The 17,145-nt window shown below is 40.8% G+C and overlaps 1 protein-coding gene across 1 annotated transcript in view; it reads right to left on the bottom strand.

The window, feature by feature from the left end:
• The window catches only part of lypla1 (lysophospholipase 1), a 45,919-nt gene that overhangs the window by 26,786 nt on the left and 1,988 nt on the right, over nucleotides 1–17,145 (bottom strand). Inside the window, exons 2-4 of the mRNA XM_072254908.1 lie at nucleotides 8,029–8,060; nucleotides 6,464–6,529; nucleotides 4,331–4,378 (exon numbers count right to left, since the gene is read on the bottom strand). Coding sequence (XP_072111009.1) covers nucleotides 4,331–4,378; nucleotides 6,464–6,529; nucleotides 8,029–8,060 — 146 coding nt within the window. The remainder of the gene's footprint in view (nucleotides 1–4,330; nucleotides 4,379–6,463; nucleotides 6,530–8,028; nucleotides 8,061–17,145) is intronic.

Below are 17,145 nucleotides of genomic sequence, written 5' to 3'. Positions count from 1 at the left end.
GGGTTACAGTATGAGGAACGTCTGGCAGCTCTTGGGCTGTATTCCCTGGAGTTCAGGAGAATGAGAGGTGATCTCATAGAAACATTCCAAATGTTAAAAGGCCTGAACAGATTAGACATGGCAAAGTTATTTCCCATGGTATTGGAGTCTAGGACAAGAGGGTACTACTTCAGGATTGATGGAAGTCCATTTAGAACAGAAATGCGGAGAAATTACTTTAGTCATAGGGTGGTAAATCTATGGAATGTGTTGCAACGAGCAGCTATGGAGGCCAAGTCATTGGGTGTATTTAAGGAGATAGATACGCCCTTGACTGGCCAGGGCAAAAAAGGGTATGGGGATAAGGCAGGGGAATGGGGGTGACTGGAAGAATTGGATCAGCCCATGATTGAATGGCGGAGCAGACCCAATGGGCCAAATGGCCTACTTCTCCTATATCTTATGGTCTTATAGTATTCATGGTGTTCATAGCTTGAAGCCGTTTGCTGCCTTTTTATGTCTCCTTTGAAGACCTTATTACTGTTGTAATGCAGTTCCTTTATCACTTGTGTTTAGACTTTATCCTTGTGTACTTTTATCTTGATATTTATTTTTTAATGTTTCTATATCTCCACGTGGTATCTCCATGGATACTTTCTGCTCACAATGCTTGTGGGTTTTGCCTTTTCTTTAGATTTTGTTTGACTAACCTTATTCTTTAAGAAATTCATATTTAGTGGTACGTGGCATTGTATTAAACCATATTAATTAAAACTTACCTTATTATTTGATTCCTAATATTAATATTGATTTCTAAATCATATTGAATGTGCTATTCTAAAAAGACTTATACTACAAGATGAATATAATGATTAACGCACTTCTGTACCAAAGGTGTCAATGCCCTTTAGTTTCTAAGTGCCAACAAAAGTTAGGTGCTGGTGGCGTAATGGCATCAGTGTCAGACTTCAGGATGAAAGGTCCCGAGTTCGAATTCAGCTGGCTCCCCTGATGGGTTACGAGCTGGTGATCTCTTTGGAAACTCACCCGGCAGAAGACAATGGCAAACCACTGCTGTAACTTGCCCCGTACATGGTTCCCCACTATGTCAGATAGGTGTGGAGGGAAATCGTCCGCTAACCGGAGAAACTCCGGATGCGACGTACCTTTCCTTTCCTTGTTTATTAACTTAATTGCAAACAGGTGTTTAATGAATAGCTGCGTTATCTACATAAGCAAATTTTACTGTGGTAATTTTATGCTTAAACGATAAGTATTTCCAGAGTAACAACAAGGTGATGCATTTTGGAAAATCAAACCAACAAGAAAATCACCCGGAGCAGTTAAGTGCAATGCATAAAATACACTATAAATTACAACTCTTATTGGTCAAATCAGTCCATTGATGATGCTATATTACCTCTGCATTCCACTTCGTCCTGTCCCACCTGGAAAATGGTGCCTCATACGCCAGGGTGCTGTTTATTGACTTTAGCTTGACGTTTAATATGATCATCCCTCAGAAGCTGGTGGGATAAACTGTCCTCATTGTATCTCAACACCTCTCTCTGTAAGTGGATCTTGGACTTCTTGACAGAAGCACCACAGTCAGTTCGTGTTGACAGCAACGTCTCTAGCTCCATCACGCTGCTGATGCATGACTGTACTGCTAGATCCAGTTCAAACCAAATCATCAAGTTCCCTGATGACACAACAGTGGTTGGTCTCATAAACAACAGTGGCGAGACAGTGTATAGAGAGGAGGTAGAGTGGTTGGCAGAATGGTGCAGGTACAAGTACAACAACTTGTGTCTCAATGTGGAGAAGACTACAGAGATTATTGTGGACTTTAAGAAGGTGCTGACTGACCACGCATCACTGTTGTGTTTTCTTGCTAAGAGAGCGGGTGTTGAGCGACCAGGTGAGATTGTCTATTATGTGCACTCCCAGCAACTTGGTGCTCATACCTCTCTCCATGGAGGAACCATTTATATGCAGCTTTCATTTCTTGGGGAGATTGATGTGAGTGAGGCTCACCCCACCCTAATTTTAACCAATTTTTACAGGAACACCATCAAGACCAGTTACATCACATCTGGCATGTGATGGCACATCTGGCAAGGCATCTGACTGCAAGGCCCAACAATGGATTATGAGGACGGCTGAGAGGATCATCAGGGTCTCTCTTCCACCTATCTGAGAAACCCCCTCTCACTGCTCACCCACTGTGATCCCTGCTGCTCTCCAACTCTTTGATTGTGTGTTTATCTAGACCCACTACTCTCTTTACTTCATCCTTCCCCATCCAGATTTCACCCGTCACCTTGTGTTTCTCTCTCCTCCCCCCACCTTTAAATCTATTTCTCAGCTTTTTTTTCCTCCAGTCCTGCCAAAGGATTTTGGCCCAAAATGTTGACTGTACTCTTTTCCTAGATGCTGCCTGGCCTGCTGAGTTCCTCCAGCATTTTGTGTGTGTTGCTCACATTGTCAGCACCTGCAGATTTTCTTTAGTTTGTTATCGGCTTTTTTAGTTGCTTTTTGTTGGTTTTTAAAAACTTTCCACTATTTTTATATGCCCTCTCCTTTCCTTTAATGCTGTCTTTGACTTCCCTTGTCAGCCGTCCTCCCTTTGTAATGTGATGTACCTATACTGCGCCTTTCGAATTTTCTCCAGAAACTGCAAACATTGCTGTTCTGCCATCATCCCTGCTAGTGTTCCCTTCCAATCAACTTTAGCCAGCAGCTCTCTCATGCCTCTAAGTCCCATTATTCCATCATATCTGTATCTCCTCCCTCTCAAACTGCACGGTGAATTCTATCATATTATGATCACTGTCTCCCAAGGATTCCTTTACTTTAAGCTCCCTAATCAAATCCATTACACAACATCCAATCAGGAATTATCTTCCCCCAAGTGAGCTCAATCACAAGCTGCTTTAAAAAGCCATCTCAGAGGCATACTACAAACACCCTCTCTTGGTATCAGCAACAACCTGATTACCCAACCTACCTGCATACTGAAATCCCCCATAACATTGGACTTTATACATGCCTTTTCTATCTCCCATTGTAATTATTTTCCCACATTCTGGCTACTGTTCGAAGGTCTATATATAATTCCAATCAGGGTCTTTTTACCCTTGCAATTTCTTAACCCTACCCACAAGGATTCTACAACTTCCGATCCTATGTCACCTCTTTCTAAGGACTTGATTTCTTTTTTTTTCTTTAAAAAGAACAGAGCCACCCCACTCCCTGTGCCTACCTGCTTGTTCTTTCAATAGAATGTGTAACCTTGGATGTTAAACTCCCAAGGTAGGATGTTTCAGCCACGACTCAGGGTTGTCCACAACATTGCCCTGCTAATCTCCAAGATATCTTCCTTACTCCATATATTGTGTGCATTTATTTATTGAGATAGGGCCAATTCTGAACTTCAAATCATGCTGCCCAGCAATCCCCCAATTTAATCCCAACCTAATCTCAGGATAATTTACAATGAACAATTAACCTATCAATTAACACACCTTTGGACTGTGGGAGAAAACAGGAGCACCTGGAGGAAACCCTCACAGTCATGGGGAGAACGTACAAACTCCTTACAGGCAGCTGTGGGAATTGAACCAGGGTCACTGGTACCGTAAAGATTTGTGCTAACCACTACACTACTGTGCCGCCCTGTATAACACCTTCAGTCCTGTATTCATCACTCTTTTCGATTTTTCTCCCATGTTACACTGCAACCCATCCTACCCGACTGAAATTTTCCCTATCACCCGTTTGTCCTTCCTCAGTCTCACTACACACTGCATTTACTTATATTACCAACTCCCCCACCCTCAGCCTATCATTCCATTTCCCATCTTCCTGCCAAGTTAGTTCATACCCTCCCCAACAGCTCTAGTAAACTGTCCATGAGCATAGTGATCCCCCTTGGGTTCAGGTGTAACCCGTCCTTCTTGTACAGGTTATACCTTCTTCAGAAGAGATCCCAATGATCCAGAAATCTGAAACCCTGCCCGCTGCACCAGTTCCTCAGCCACACATTCATCTGCCAAAGTAATCCTACTTTTATCCTCAGGCATATACCGTTACAATGTTTAAAAGATGTTTGGATAGGTATTTAGATAGGAAATGAGTATGGGAATAGAGGCCTAAATGCAGGCAAGTGAAATTAGTATCATGGCAGCCATGGTCAAGATAGACTGTTGTAGGCCCAATTTTTGTTGGACATTTCTATAATTGTTTCTTTAACATTACTAATGCCAAAAATTTTGTTCATAATCTTCTATGCTTCCCAATGTTATGCAACACCACACTGGCTTGAATAATGTTCATTACAATCACTTACCAGGATGGCATATGCATATGGAAGTTCATTGTGACAGGAGCCTTTGGCCTACAAAAAAAATACACAAATCACATGTTAGTAAATACCAAAAATATTTAAATCATAGTTTCTCAATTAAAACAAAAGAGAAATGTTAAAACTTTTCTGCATCAATTTGTACTGTAAAGGATAATACTAAAGTTCCATAGTACATTTGAAGCAGTTCAAAATGCTCAACAACTTCAAGTTTTCAACTGGCAAGACAAATTCAAAATTATCACTTCTACTTTTATGAGAGGAATTGTCTCATTTGACTATATCCATGTATGGTTTGAATGGTAATTAAACTTAATTTGATTTGATTATGGTAGAAAAAAGGATGAATCCCAGAGAACTTAGAATGCAAATACAAGAATAAATATAACACCTGCAACAAGTTTGCTCAAAACCATAAATGCATGGTATAATGGTAAATTATAAAATTTAAGATGTGTGGATTTATTTGAATAGAACCTGAGATTTTTATGAAGAAAAACAAATTCCTGTTTAAGGAGATTTTCTGTTATAGAATGTGGACTGGCACATCAATAACTTATGGCCTATCAATAACTGCTCAGGAAAATAATGATGAGGGTCATTGTTAACTGCTATCCTCTGTCAATGCATTCCAACATTCAAAGCAAAGAGCCGAAGGATTTTGACACATGAATGATTATAATTTTCCCAGTCAGAATTGTGAGCAATGAGGGAAGTACGCTGATGCAAGTATTCCCATGCACCTGTTGATCTTAGTCCTTCAAGACACTGAGGACTTGGGTATCGAAGGAACGGTATGACAGGCTACTGAAATGCATGACAGCAGATGAGCAAGAGAAGATAACAGTCAACTACATTGGTACGCGATTGGAGTCACGTACAGCCCAAGAACAGCATATTTCCTTCTCTTTGAATCAACTATTATTTTTTTTAAAACAGCAATAGAATAGATTCATAGATTAACCATTACTGTTAAGTACTATTTCAATTTCAGAACTTAATTAATCAACAAATTAAAATCACAGTAGTGGGGATTAAAAGTACAGTTCTAGATAATTAGTGCACTGTATGTACCTCAAGTATTAATACAGTAGTGAACTGCTAAGTACTCCAAGCCTAAATGACTTAAATCTACTTCTGACAGGTTTGGAAATGGAAGGCTAATAAACAGACTCTAGAACATGGGTTCCCAAGCTGAAAGTAAAAGCAGATGGTATTTGGTGTTGCTGATGAGCAAGTTAGTAAATTTGGCATTGGGATCAAGGTTTGAGTGATTGTTAATTACTATAAGGCAAACTTGGAGCAAACACAAAACAAATCAAATCAAGGATTGTATTAAATCTACCAATCATGAAACCAAATCATAACGATGTTCCCACTTATATCACAAATGATTTTTAGCTTTTTGACCTGAAGGTCTCACTTTTCAGCTTTCTACCCAACTCCGTATTTTCTCTCTTCAAAACCTCCTCTGTTTTTTTAAGATCTATGTTGTCAGTTTCAATATGTATTTTTAGAATACTGAGGCAACAGCAATAATTGCCATGCCACTTACAATAAACAAACTACCAACAAAACATCATCCCATCTACCCCCAGAATCCCAAAGGAGTTTTCATTCCTAGTCACTTCCTCTTGGGAAAACCAAGGTGAAGATTGTTTGGCTCCAAAGTGGATTTCAATTAGCAGTGATAGATATTGATTTGACTGCACTGGATGACAATTCCATGGGTCTGAAACGCTTGCAACTTTCCAGGAATTTATATTAACATTAAATTCCATCATTGCAAATGATCCCTGTACATCTCATGCTCGTCTCTCTGATACCTTCATTAATAAACATATGTAAACATGCCTATCTGTATGTTATCAGAAAGCTTCCATCTTCTCTACATAAATAGTTGCAGTTTTTTTCCCGATTTGCTTTCAAAATTTAGTTAAGCTGCATGTTTTTTCAGTTAGTAGGAAGCCAAATTAACTTGCTCAAAAAGCACATGCCATTGAAAACATATTTCATAATGTCATAGAATTATATAGAATAAAAGCTTTATTCTATTTTTCTGTCAATATTTAAATTAGTAAAGTTGGTCCATATTAAATTTTCCATTCAAGTACTTACGCATTTGGGCAAATGTACTTGATGTGTGGCATCTTAATGTTTGATAATCCTTCGGCCCAACCATATCTGTAAAATGCAAATATGTACCAGAAAATAGTGCACATAAAAAAGTCACATTAAACATGATCTTGACACATACAGCTGCCCCAGGAAGGTATATATGGACCAAGAAATTGGAGAAAATGTAATGCCTTCTAAATCTGAAGTTCCATGTATTCTCATTTGAAGTGGAAAATATAAAGACAACTCTCTCAATTCTAAACAGCAAGTATTTGAAGTATGCAAATAGAGATTTGGAAGTTGGAGTAGAACAAGGTGCATGGTAGACTGAATAATTAAACTGTGCCGAATTTCTCAAGGGCAACAATCACAGTACATAGTTTCACAACATGAGAAGTGTATCATGGTGTATGGTTCACATGGTGGTCTGTCCATACCACACTCACCACATCCACAGTACCACTTTCGTCCCACGTGGATGCATATTATGCCAACTTCTTAGGCTGCAGGCTAGCAACAAAATCCTGAAGCCTACTGAGCATGGGAGCGGGAACCCAACTAAACTTGCAGAGGTTGTAAAAACATTTTATTTTCTTCCCACTCATATTTGAAAGAGTTATGTCTCCAGGAAGAATGTGCAGCAAGTAAAAGGATTATAATTTATTTTAAATTAGAACAGACCAATGCAGGAAATACTAAACAGATTAGAAACATGAAGGGAAACAATTATCATTTCAGACCGATGACCTTAATTAGAAAGAAGTTCCAAATATACTGCCTGACCTGCTGAGTACTCCTAACACTTTCAGCTTTGGTTTCGTATTTCTAACATTTCCATTTTAATAAGACATGTTTATACTATATATTTATATACAGCATGCAGCATCAGGCATATGAAGAAAGAATTCAAATGATATTTGGATTACAGCTGAGAATCCAGTAACACACGCAAACCAGTATCCCAAAAATATCAGTTCCAAGGGAACCAATATTCCTGGCTGGGAAATTTGCTAGTGCAACTCGGGAAGGTTTAAACTAGTTTGGCAGGGGATTGGAACAAGAGCACTAGGTCAGAAAGTGAAGGGATGGAGAGGATGGTAGATGTCAGGACCAATATAAATAGACAGGAGCAACGTAATAGATACGATGGGATGGATGGTTTGAAATGAATAAGGGTGCTGAATTTAAAGCATGGATCAGTATATGTAACAATGATGTTGTGGCCATTAGAGACTCGGTTTAGAAAGAGACAGGAATGGGTGCTTAATGTCCCAGGGTTTCGACATTTTAGAAAAGATAGAAAGGGACGTAAAAGAGGTGGGGGAGTGGCACGACTAATTGGGGACAATATCACAGCTGCACTCAGAAGGGACATAATGGCGAGCTCATCCACTGAAAGTGTGGGCAATGAAAATTGTACAGGAATAGTTATTTTTTTAACTGAAGGAAACAAAGCAAACTAACTTAAACATTTGCCTGTTGTTCTGGCCAAATGAGAATCTTAACATGTCCACTAAAACATTGCAATATCCGACTAGTGTAGAACTTTTTTTGAAATCTCTTACCCATTGTCTCCTAATCCGTGCAGAAAGATAACCTGCAGATAAAAGAACACACTGTAAAAATTTTCTCTAAAGTGATCTTACCTAGTTACACAATTTGTGTTTCTACTGACATCCCAAATAAAAATTTGCTCAGATTCTTCTTGCATGAAAATTGATAGACCTTTTCCAAATATTGAAGAAAATTAGGACAGCATTTCTTTTTGTTACGTGGTAGCACAATTTCCAGTCTAATTTATTTACTGCCAAACCAAACTGTAACAAGATAAGGATTTGTACACAGACTAGCCCACTAGACTAAAACTAGTCTGAAATGGCTATTTTGTTCTAATAGAATATAGACCACTTCCATATACAGGTGTCCCCTGCTTTTTGAATGTTCGCTTTACGAAACCTCACTGTTACGAAAGACCTACATTAGTTCCCTGTTTTCGCTAACAGAAGGTGTTTTCACTGTTAAGAAAAAAGGTAGCATGCGGAAAAAGCAGCGTGTGGAAAAAGCAGCGCGCGCCCCGAGCAGCCGCTCTCCCCTGGATTCAGAACGGCATTCTAGCCGGCATTGCTCAAGCACGTGCCTGTGAGCAGCCGTTTGCAAGGTAAGTTCTAAGATATCGGAAAAGCCTAAAAGAGTTCTTAAGGGTGTTACACTTAGCATAAAACTAGACATAATTAAGCATTTCGATCGTGGTGAACGAAGTAAGGACGAAGTGAGTTTGGCTTGTGGAAGCTGATGAAGATGATGTTGAAGAGGTTTTGGCATCCCATGACCAAGAACTGATAGATGAAGAGCTGATGCAATTGGAAGGAAAGGATAACAATCGAAACTGAATGTAGTAGCGAACGGACCGAAAGTGAAGTTGTCCAGGAACTGAATGTGATGCAACTGCGTGAGATTTTTGCTACAATGATAAAGTACGACTTTAATTTTGAAAGGGTACATCAGTTTAGGGCATATTTGCAAGATGGTTTGAGTGCTTACAAAGAACTGTATGGTAGAAAAATGCACGAGGCTCACAGTCAAGCATACTGTCGTTTTTCAAGCCTTCCACATCAGCCACAGCAGACGATGAACCCCAACCTTCGACATCGAGGCAGGCAGACATCGAAGAAGATGACTTGCCTGCCCTGATCGACGATGAGATGACACCCCAGTGTCCCACCACCCCAACCCCTGGGCCGCGGACAGATACCGATTCATGAGAACGCAGCAGTAGCCGGGAGGCACCCAACACATCTTTAAGAAAAAAGCCGAAATAAACAAGCTAATTAATTAGGTGCTGCCCAGCATGTAAGTGTCAGCCCAGATCAGAGCCGATTGCCGATTGCGTCACCTCTGATCTGGGCCGACATTTACGTGCCAGGCGGCACCTAATTAATTAGTTTGTTTATTTCAGCTTTTTTCTTAAAGATGTGCTGGGTGTGTCCTGGCTACTGCTGCTTTCTTCGCGGATTAGTATCGGTTGGCGGCCCGGAGGGTGGGGGCCACTGCACCACAACCTCCAACGACTCAGCCTAACACACCATCATCAGTGTGCTCGATGTCTTCCTGATTCCCGTGATACTACACTGTACATGCATTTTTTCTACTTTATATAGGCTGCGTATTTTTAGGTGTTAATTGGTATGATTTGGGAGCTTCATAACTTAAAGGTTACTGGAGAGCACTTGCGCCGTGTTTTTGCCGAGAGCGCTTGTGTGAGATTTTCACTACGGAGAACAGTGCAGGCAATGATTGTAGAAAAGTATTTCTACTTTATATAGGCTGTGTATTTATCATATCATTCCTGCTTCTACTATATGCTACTGTTATTTTAGGTTTTATGTATTATTTGGCATGATTTGGTAGGTTATTTTTGCGTCTGCGAACGCTCACAAATTTTTCCCATATAAATAAATAGTAAATGCTTCTTCGCTTTATGACCTTCCAGCTTACGAACCATTTCATAGGAACGCTCTACCTTCGGATGGCGGTGGAAATCTGTATAGCACAAAAGGATCTCAAATATCTCATTAAAGTATTATTTTTGGACCTTGTACTGCCCATCAAATATTTACATAGGCAATTACAACTTTGTATATTCAGATGAAAGCTTGATTAAAATTATGGTAGCAAAACTTTTGCCAGTAAGTTTTCATCATTCTAACATGAAAGCTGATCCTGAGCTGTGGTCACATTAGAAGTTTACCAACTGGGTGTAACTGGGTGCAAGCAGTGAAGCAAACACAGAAAGAGGTAAATATGAAGTTCTGCGACAGAGGACAACAAGCACACTGAACATCGTTATCTTTGGGGCCCTTTCCAATGCCAGCACATCTTTTCTTACATAAGTGGCCCAAAATTGCTCACAGTACTCCAAGTGCAGTCTGACCAATGCCTTAGAAAGCCTCAACAGTCGACCTTTGCTCTTATATTCTAGTCCTCCTGAAAAGAATGCTAATAATACATTTGCCTTCCTTACCAACGAGACCTGGGTGTCATTATACACCAGTCATTGAAAGTGGGCATGCAGGTACAGCAGGCGGTGAAAAAGGCGAATGGTATGCTGGCATTTATAGCGAGAGGATTCGAGTACAGGAGCAGGGAGGTACTACTGCAGTTGTACAAGGCCTTGGTGAGACCACACCTGGAGTATTGTGTGCAGTTTTGGTCCCCTAATCTGTGGAAGACATCCTTGCCATAGAGGGAGTACAAAGAAGGTTCACCAGATTGATTCCTGGGATGGCAGGACTTTCATATGAAGAAAGACTGGATGAACTGGGCTTGTATTCGTTGGAATTTAGAAGATTGAGGGGGGATCTGATTGAAACGTATAAAATCCTAAAGGTATTGGACAGGCTAGATGCAGGAAGATTGTTCCCGATGTTGGGGAAGTCCAGAACGAGGGGTCACAGTTTGAGGATAAAGGGGAAGCCTTTTAGGACCAAGATTAGGAAAAACTTCTTCACACAGAGAGTGGTGAATCTGTGGAATTCTCTGCCGCAGGAAACAGTTGAGGCCAGTTCATTGGCTATATTTAGGAGGGAGTTAGATATGGCCCTTGTGGCTACGGGGATCAGGGGGTATGGAGGGAAGGCTGGGGCAGGGTTCTGAGTTGGATGATCAGCCATGATCATAATAAATGGCGGTGCAGGCTCGAAGGGCCGAATGGCCTACTCCTGCACCTATTTTCTATGTTTCTACCACCAATGCAACCTGCAAGTTAACCTTTAGAGAATCCTGCATGAGGACACACTTTATACCCCTGATTTGTGAATTTTCTCTCCATTTAGAAAACAGTCTGTGCCTTTACTCCTTCTACCAAAGGGCACGGCCATACGATTACCTACATTATGTTCCATCTGCCACTTCCTTGCCCATTCTTTCCGATCTATCTAAGCCCTTCTCCAGACTCTGTTTCCACACTACCTGCCCCTCCACCTATCTTAGTATTGTCTGCAAACATGGCCATAGATCCATCAATCCTATCATCCAAGTCAATGACTTGTAACATGAAAAGAAGCAGTTCCAACCCTTGCGGAGTACCACCAGTCACAGGCACCAACCAGAATAAATCTCCTTTATTCCCACTCTTTGCCTCCTGCCAGTCAGCCAATCTTCTATACACACTAGTTTCTTTCCTGTAATACCATGGACTCTAATCTTATTGAGCAGCCTTGTGTTTGTACCCTGTCAAAGGCTTTCTGAAAATGCAAATAAACAACATACCCTTACTGTCTATCCTGTTTGTTATTTCCTCAAAGAATTCCAACCAAGTTATCAATCAAGATTTCCCCTTAAGGAGACCACACTGACTTTAGCTTAATTTATCATGTGCCTCCAGGTACCATAAAACTTTATCCTTAATAACAGAGCCCAGAATCAATCCAACCACTGAAGTCAGGCTAATTGGCCCATAATTTCCTTTCTCCTTCCTCCCCCCCCACCCGATCTTAAAGAATCCTTCTGTGCAATTTTCCAGTCCTTCTGAACCAATCTTTACTAATACAATCCCTTCAGCTACCTCTTTCAGAACAAGAAGCAGTTTGAAATGAATCGACTTTATTACTTACATCCTTCATATACACGAGGAGTAAAAACCTTTACGTCACATCTCCATCTAAATGTGCAATTTATTGTAATTATAATAAATAGTATGTACAATGGGACAGTCAATATAACATAGAAATACAGTTGTGTCAGCATGAATTAGGCAGTCTGATGGCCTGGTGGAAGAAGCTGTCTGGAGCCTGTTGGTCCTGGCTTTTATGCTGCGGTACTGTTTCCTGGATGGCAGCAGCTGGAACAGTTTGTGCTTGGGGCAACTTGGATTCCCAATGATCCTTTGGGCCCTTTTTAAACACCTGTCTTTGTAAATGTCCTAAATAGTGGGAAGTTCACATCTACAGATGTGCTGGGCTGTCTGCACCACTCTCTGCTGTGTTCTGCGATTGAGGGAAAACTGTTCCCATACCAGGCAGTGTTTCAGCCAGTCAGGATACTCTCAATTGTGCCCCTATAGAAAGTTTTTAGGATTTGGGGGCCCATACCAAACTTCTTCAACTGTCTGAGGTGAAAGAGGCACTATTGTGCCCTTCTCACCACACACAGTTAGTATATACAGACCACGCGAAATCCTCGGTGATGTTTATGCCGAGGAACTTAAAGCTGTACACCCTCTCAACCCCAGATCCATTGATATCAATAGGACTAGCCTGTCTCCATTCCTCCTGTAGTCCACAACCAGCTCCTTTGGTTTTGCAACATTGAGGGAGAGATTGTTTTCTTGACACCACTGTGTCAGGGTGATGACTTCCTCTCTGTAGGCTGCCTCATTATGAGATTGGGCAAATCAGTGTAGTGTCGTCAGCAAATTCAATTAGCAGATTGGAGCTGTGGATGGCAACATGGTAATGGGTATACAGAGAGTAAAGGAGGGAGCTTAGTACACAGCCCTGAGGTGTACCTGTATTGCGGGTCAGAGGAGCAGAGCTGAGGGAGCCCACTCTTACCAACTGCAAGCAATCTGACAGGAAGTCCAGGATCCAGCTACACAAGGCTGAGGTCTTTAAGCTTCTTATCGAGCCTGGAGAGAATTATGGTGTTGAATGCTGAACTGCAGTCCAACTGTATTCTCACATAAGCATCCCTCTTCTCCAGATGTGTAAGGATGGTGTGTATAGCTGTGGCTATTGCATCATCTGTCGATCAGTTGTGTTGGCAGGCGAATTGTAGGGGGTCCAATGTGGGAGGTAGCTTGCTGCAGATATAGTCCTTGCCCAGTCTCTCGAAGCATCTGCTTATTATTGAGGTGAATGCAACAGGACGCCAGTCGTTCTGACATGTTATCTTGGTCTTTGTCCGTAGAAATAGAGAGCACTATATGGATGAATGTATGCAGTGAACAGTGAGGCATGGTAGCGTTTCCCTGCAGGCTACGACTTAATTCTGCAAATGGAGTTGCTGATCTGGTCAGGATTAATGAAATGCTCAATGCTGAGAAGTACAAGCAGATTCTTATCCATCATGCAATACTTCAGGGAGGTCTCTGATTGGTCCCAAGTTCATTCTGCAGCAGGACAATGACCCCAAACACATTGCCAAGGGCACTACCTTCTTTTCACAACCTTAAGTGAAAAGAAGAACAAGGGTTCTATAATAGATGGTATGGCCTCCACAGAGCCCTGATCTCAACATCATTGAGGCTGCCTGGGATTATCTGGAGAGACAGAAGCAAGAAAGATAGACAAAATCTGTTGAGAAAACTGTGGTAAATTCTCCAAGATGCTCGGAACAACCTTACCAGCTGATTTTCTTATAAAACGGATGCAGTTTTAAAGGCAAAGGGTGGTCAGAACAAAAATTGACTTGATTTAGTTTTTTCTACTATTTACCGCTCTTTATAGCATTTTTTTTCATTTCATTATCTTTGAAAGCATTGTCACTTCACAGAATTTTTTTTATATATGCCCAAGACTTGCACAATACTGTACTTGTAGATGTAGTCAACAGTGAGACTATCAAGTGCCATAAACCCTACATTGAAGGGCAGAAGGCCTATTCCTTCCTCGATCTTAAAAAATAAATCCCACAGGAGGAGCATTCCACTGTCGTAACTATCATGCTGTCTGCACTTGTTATACCTCTAACTTTTGAAGCTAAAGTTCTAGCCTACACCTGTTGTGCCAAAGTCTGACCACTCTAATCCTGGCCCATGCCCCACAATGACCACACTGCTAACAGCTTGCTTCTTTTTATTTGCTCCTGTCATGTGCCTAAGAGATTGTTATGATTGCAGCCTGTCAAAAAGTTCCAAAAGGCCCCGACCTCTTTTCAAACATCGTACAGCCTCACCAACGAATGATTTCTCATGACGATTGCAGCCCATTCCAAGAAAAACAGCTCTTCTGTAATTACTGGATACTAGAAAGCATGGAGTTCTTTTTCACTGATAAGCAGTAACATTGTTTTACCTTATTAATTTACAATTTTAATTAAATACTTTTTGCACTCACTTTTTTACCATTTCCTCTTCCAAAAGGACCATGTTTGGTTGATGGCATCAAATTAACCCAGTGACATCTTTTTAGATAATTTCTTTAAAAAAATTGGTACGTCAGACCTTTGACCCTTGGGATTAAAAAAGGTTACTCCAAAAGAGGCAAGTGGTTCTACATCCACCTCTGATCTCAGTTGGCACCATGTTTCCAGGTTTTAAGACCTTACTATAGCCAGAGTGAAAAATCAATGTTTCCATCAAATGTTCAACAATAATATCTCTAGTCAATTGAGCAGTTTGCAATAGTATCAATGAATGCAGAATTAATATGAGGCATGTAATCTATGGCAATATTTCATGCCAGTTAAAATAAAATAAATGAATTGAGTGAGGAAGTTGACATATCAGAAACAAAAAAAAATAATTCAGCCGGCCAGGCACCATCTGTGAAAGAGACAGTCAATGTTTAAAGTTTGAAAACCTTTATCATTTCTGGCTTGGGAAATGTTCCTCTGGATTGGAAAATAGCAAATGTTATTTAAGAGACAGAAAATCTGTTGGAATAGTCAGTTACAGAGAAATTGCTGAAAGCTGTCATTAAGGCCAGAGTAAGTATAAGCTGATCAGAATCAGTGCTGAATTTTAATGGGTAGGTTATGCCTGACTAATCCTACTAAATTAGGAATTGTAATAAAAATAGAAAATGCTTGAAATAAGCAGTTCAAGATTCTTCTATAACATTCTCTCTGAGGCCTAATTCTTTGAATTAGTATTTGGAACCATAAAATAAATTAATGGGAGACAGCTTATCCTTTAATACCTAAATCCAACAAGTTGAAATGATTTGTTAGTGTTCAAAGCATCTAGTTCAAAGAATCTTAATTAAACCACATGAGTTTACACTCAAAGTAAACCATGAATAATTGTGGGCTTTGGTACAGGAAGGTGCCAGTGACCAAACAACTAATGGTGATGTCCTGCAGGCAGTTCATGAAACTGCTTCTTCTTTTAAATATACTTCTATTACTAATATGTTTGCAATTGAAACACATAATTTACATTTTGATAATGTGTTTTTGGGCCAGCTGAGCGATCTGGTGCTTTTGCTGTCTCTGAGGGGGTTCGGCATGGTTGAGAACAGAATATGCGGCCTAATGGTGGCGCGGGAACCCATGATCAGCTCAACGAGGGCAAGAGCAGAAGGCAAGCAGGTGCTCTGCAGCAGTCTTCGGTTTGGGATAAGGTTTGATCGGCGCAGTTGGTGGATTGGACTTGTTTTTAGAGGACTCCGCACTTCATGTTATATGTGTTTCTGGTTACACATTTCTTATTTGCTATTTTGTATAATTTTGATTGGGACTTCGATGTGGACTGGCTCTGCGCCCTGCAGTCAACAAATGACACAGAGCTAAATTGAACTGAACTACACTGAAAATTCCTAGACTGTTTCAAGGACTCAAAAGGTTTGATGTTTAATATGGTGTGCGTTGTTTGCTCGTGTTTTGCTGTTTGAACGATTTGTTCTTTTTTGCGCATTGGATGTTTGATGTTTCTTTGTTTTGTGGCTGCCTGTGGGAAGTTGAATCTCAGGGTTGCACACTGTATACATACTTCGGTAATAAATGTACTTCGACTCAAAAGTACATCAAACCTAAATACAAACACCCATTTGTCTTGGCTCCATCCCTCCCCCTCCTGTCTTCTCCTATCATTTTGGATCTCCCCCTCCCCCTCCCACTTTCAAATCTCTTACTAACTCTTCCTTCAGTTAGTCCTGACGAAGAGTCTCGGCCTGAAACGTCGACTGTACCTCTTCTTAGAGATGCTGCCTGGCCTGCTGCGTTCACCAGCAACTTTTATGTGTGTTGCTACAAATACCTATGTCAGGATGCTGTTTATTGATTCAGCGTATAACACAATTATTTCTACAGTTCTGATTAAAAAGCTCCAAAACCTGGGCCTCTGTATCTCCCTCTGCAACTGGATCCTTGATTTCCTAACCAGAAGGCCACAATCTGTGTGGATTAGAAATAACATTTCTCTACACCCATGACTGTGCGGCAAAGTACAGTTCAAATGCCATCTATAAATTTGTTGATGATACACAACTACTGTTGGCAGATTTCAGATGGTGATGAGAGGGCGTACAGGAGTGAGATATATCAGCTAGTTGAGTGTGTCGCAGCAACAACCTTGTACTCAGCATCAGTATGGTCAAAGAACTCATTGTGGACTTCAGAAAGGGCAAGACGATGGTACCCACCTCAGTCCGCAGAGGGATCAGAAGTGGAAAGAGTGAGCTAGTTCAAGTCCCTGGGTGTCAATACCTATGAGGATCTATCCGGGATCCAACATGTAGCTATAAAGAAGGCAACACAGCGGCTATATTTCATTAGGAGTTTGAGGAGATTTGGTTTGTCACTAAAAGCACTGTAAAATTTTCATAGATGGAGAGCATTCTAACTGGCAGTATCATTGTCTGGTTTGGGGGTGGGAGCTACTACACAGGATTGTAATAAGCTGCAAAAAGTTGTAAACTTAGTCAGCTCCATAATGGGCACTAGCCTCTGAAGTATCTAGGACATTTTCAAGAAGTGATGCCTCAAAAAAGCCTCGTCCATCATTAAGATCATTAAGGACCCCC

This window comes from Mobula birostris, chromosome 1 (genome assembly GCF_030028105.1).
Source record: "Mobula birostris isolate sMobBir1 chromosome 1, sMobBir1.hap1, whole genome shotgun sequence".
NCBI lineage: Eukaryota > Metazoa > Chordata > Chondrichthyes > Myliobatiformes > Myliobatidae > Mobula > Mobula birostris.
The sequence above is the reverse complement of the archived record's forward strand: the minus strand, read 5'-3'. Positions and strand labels throughout refer to the sequence as shown.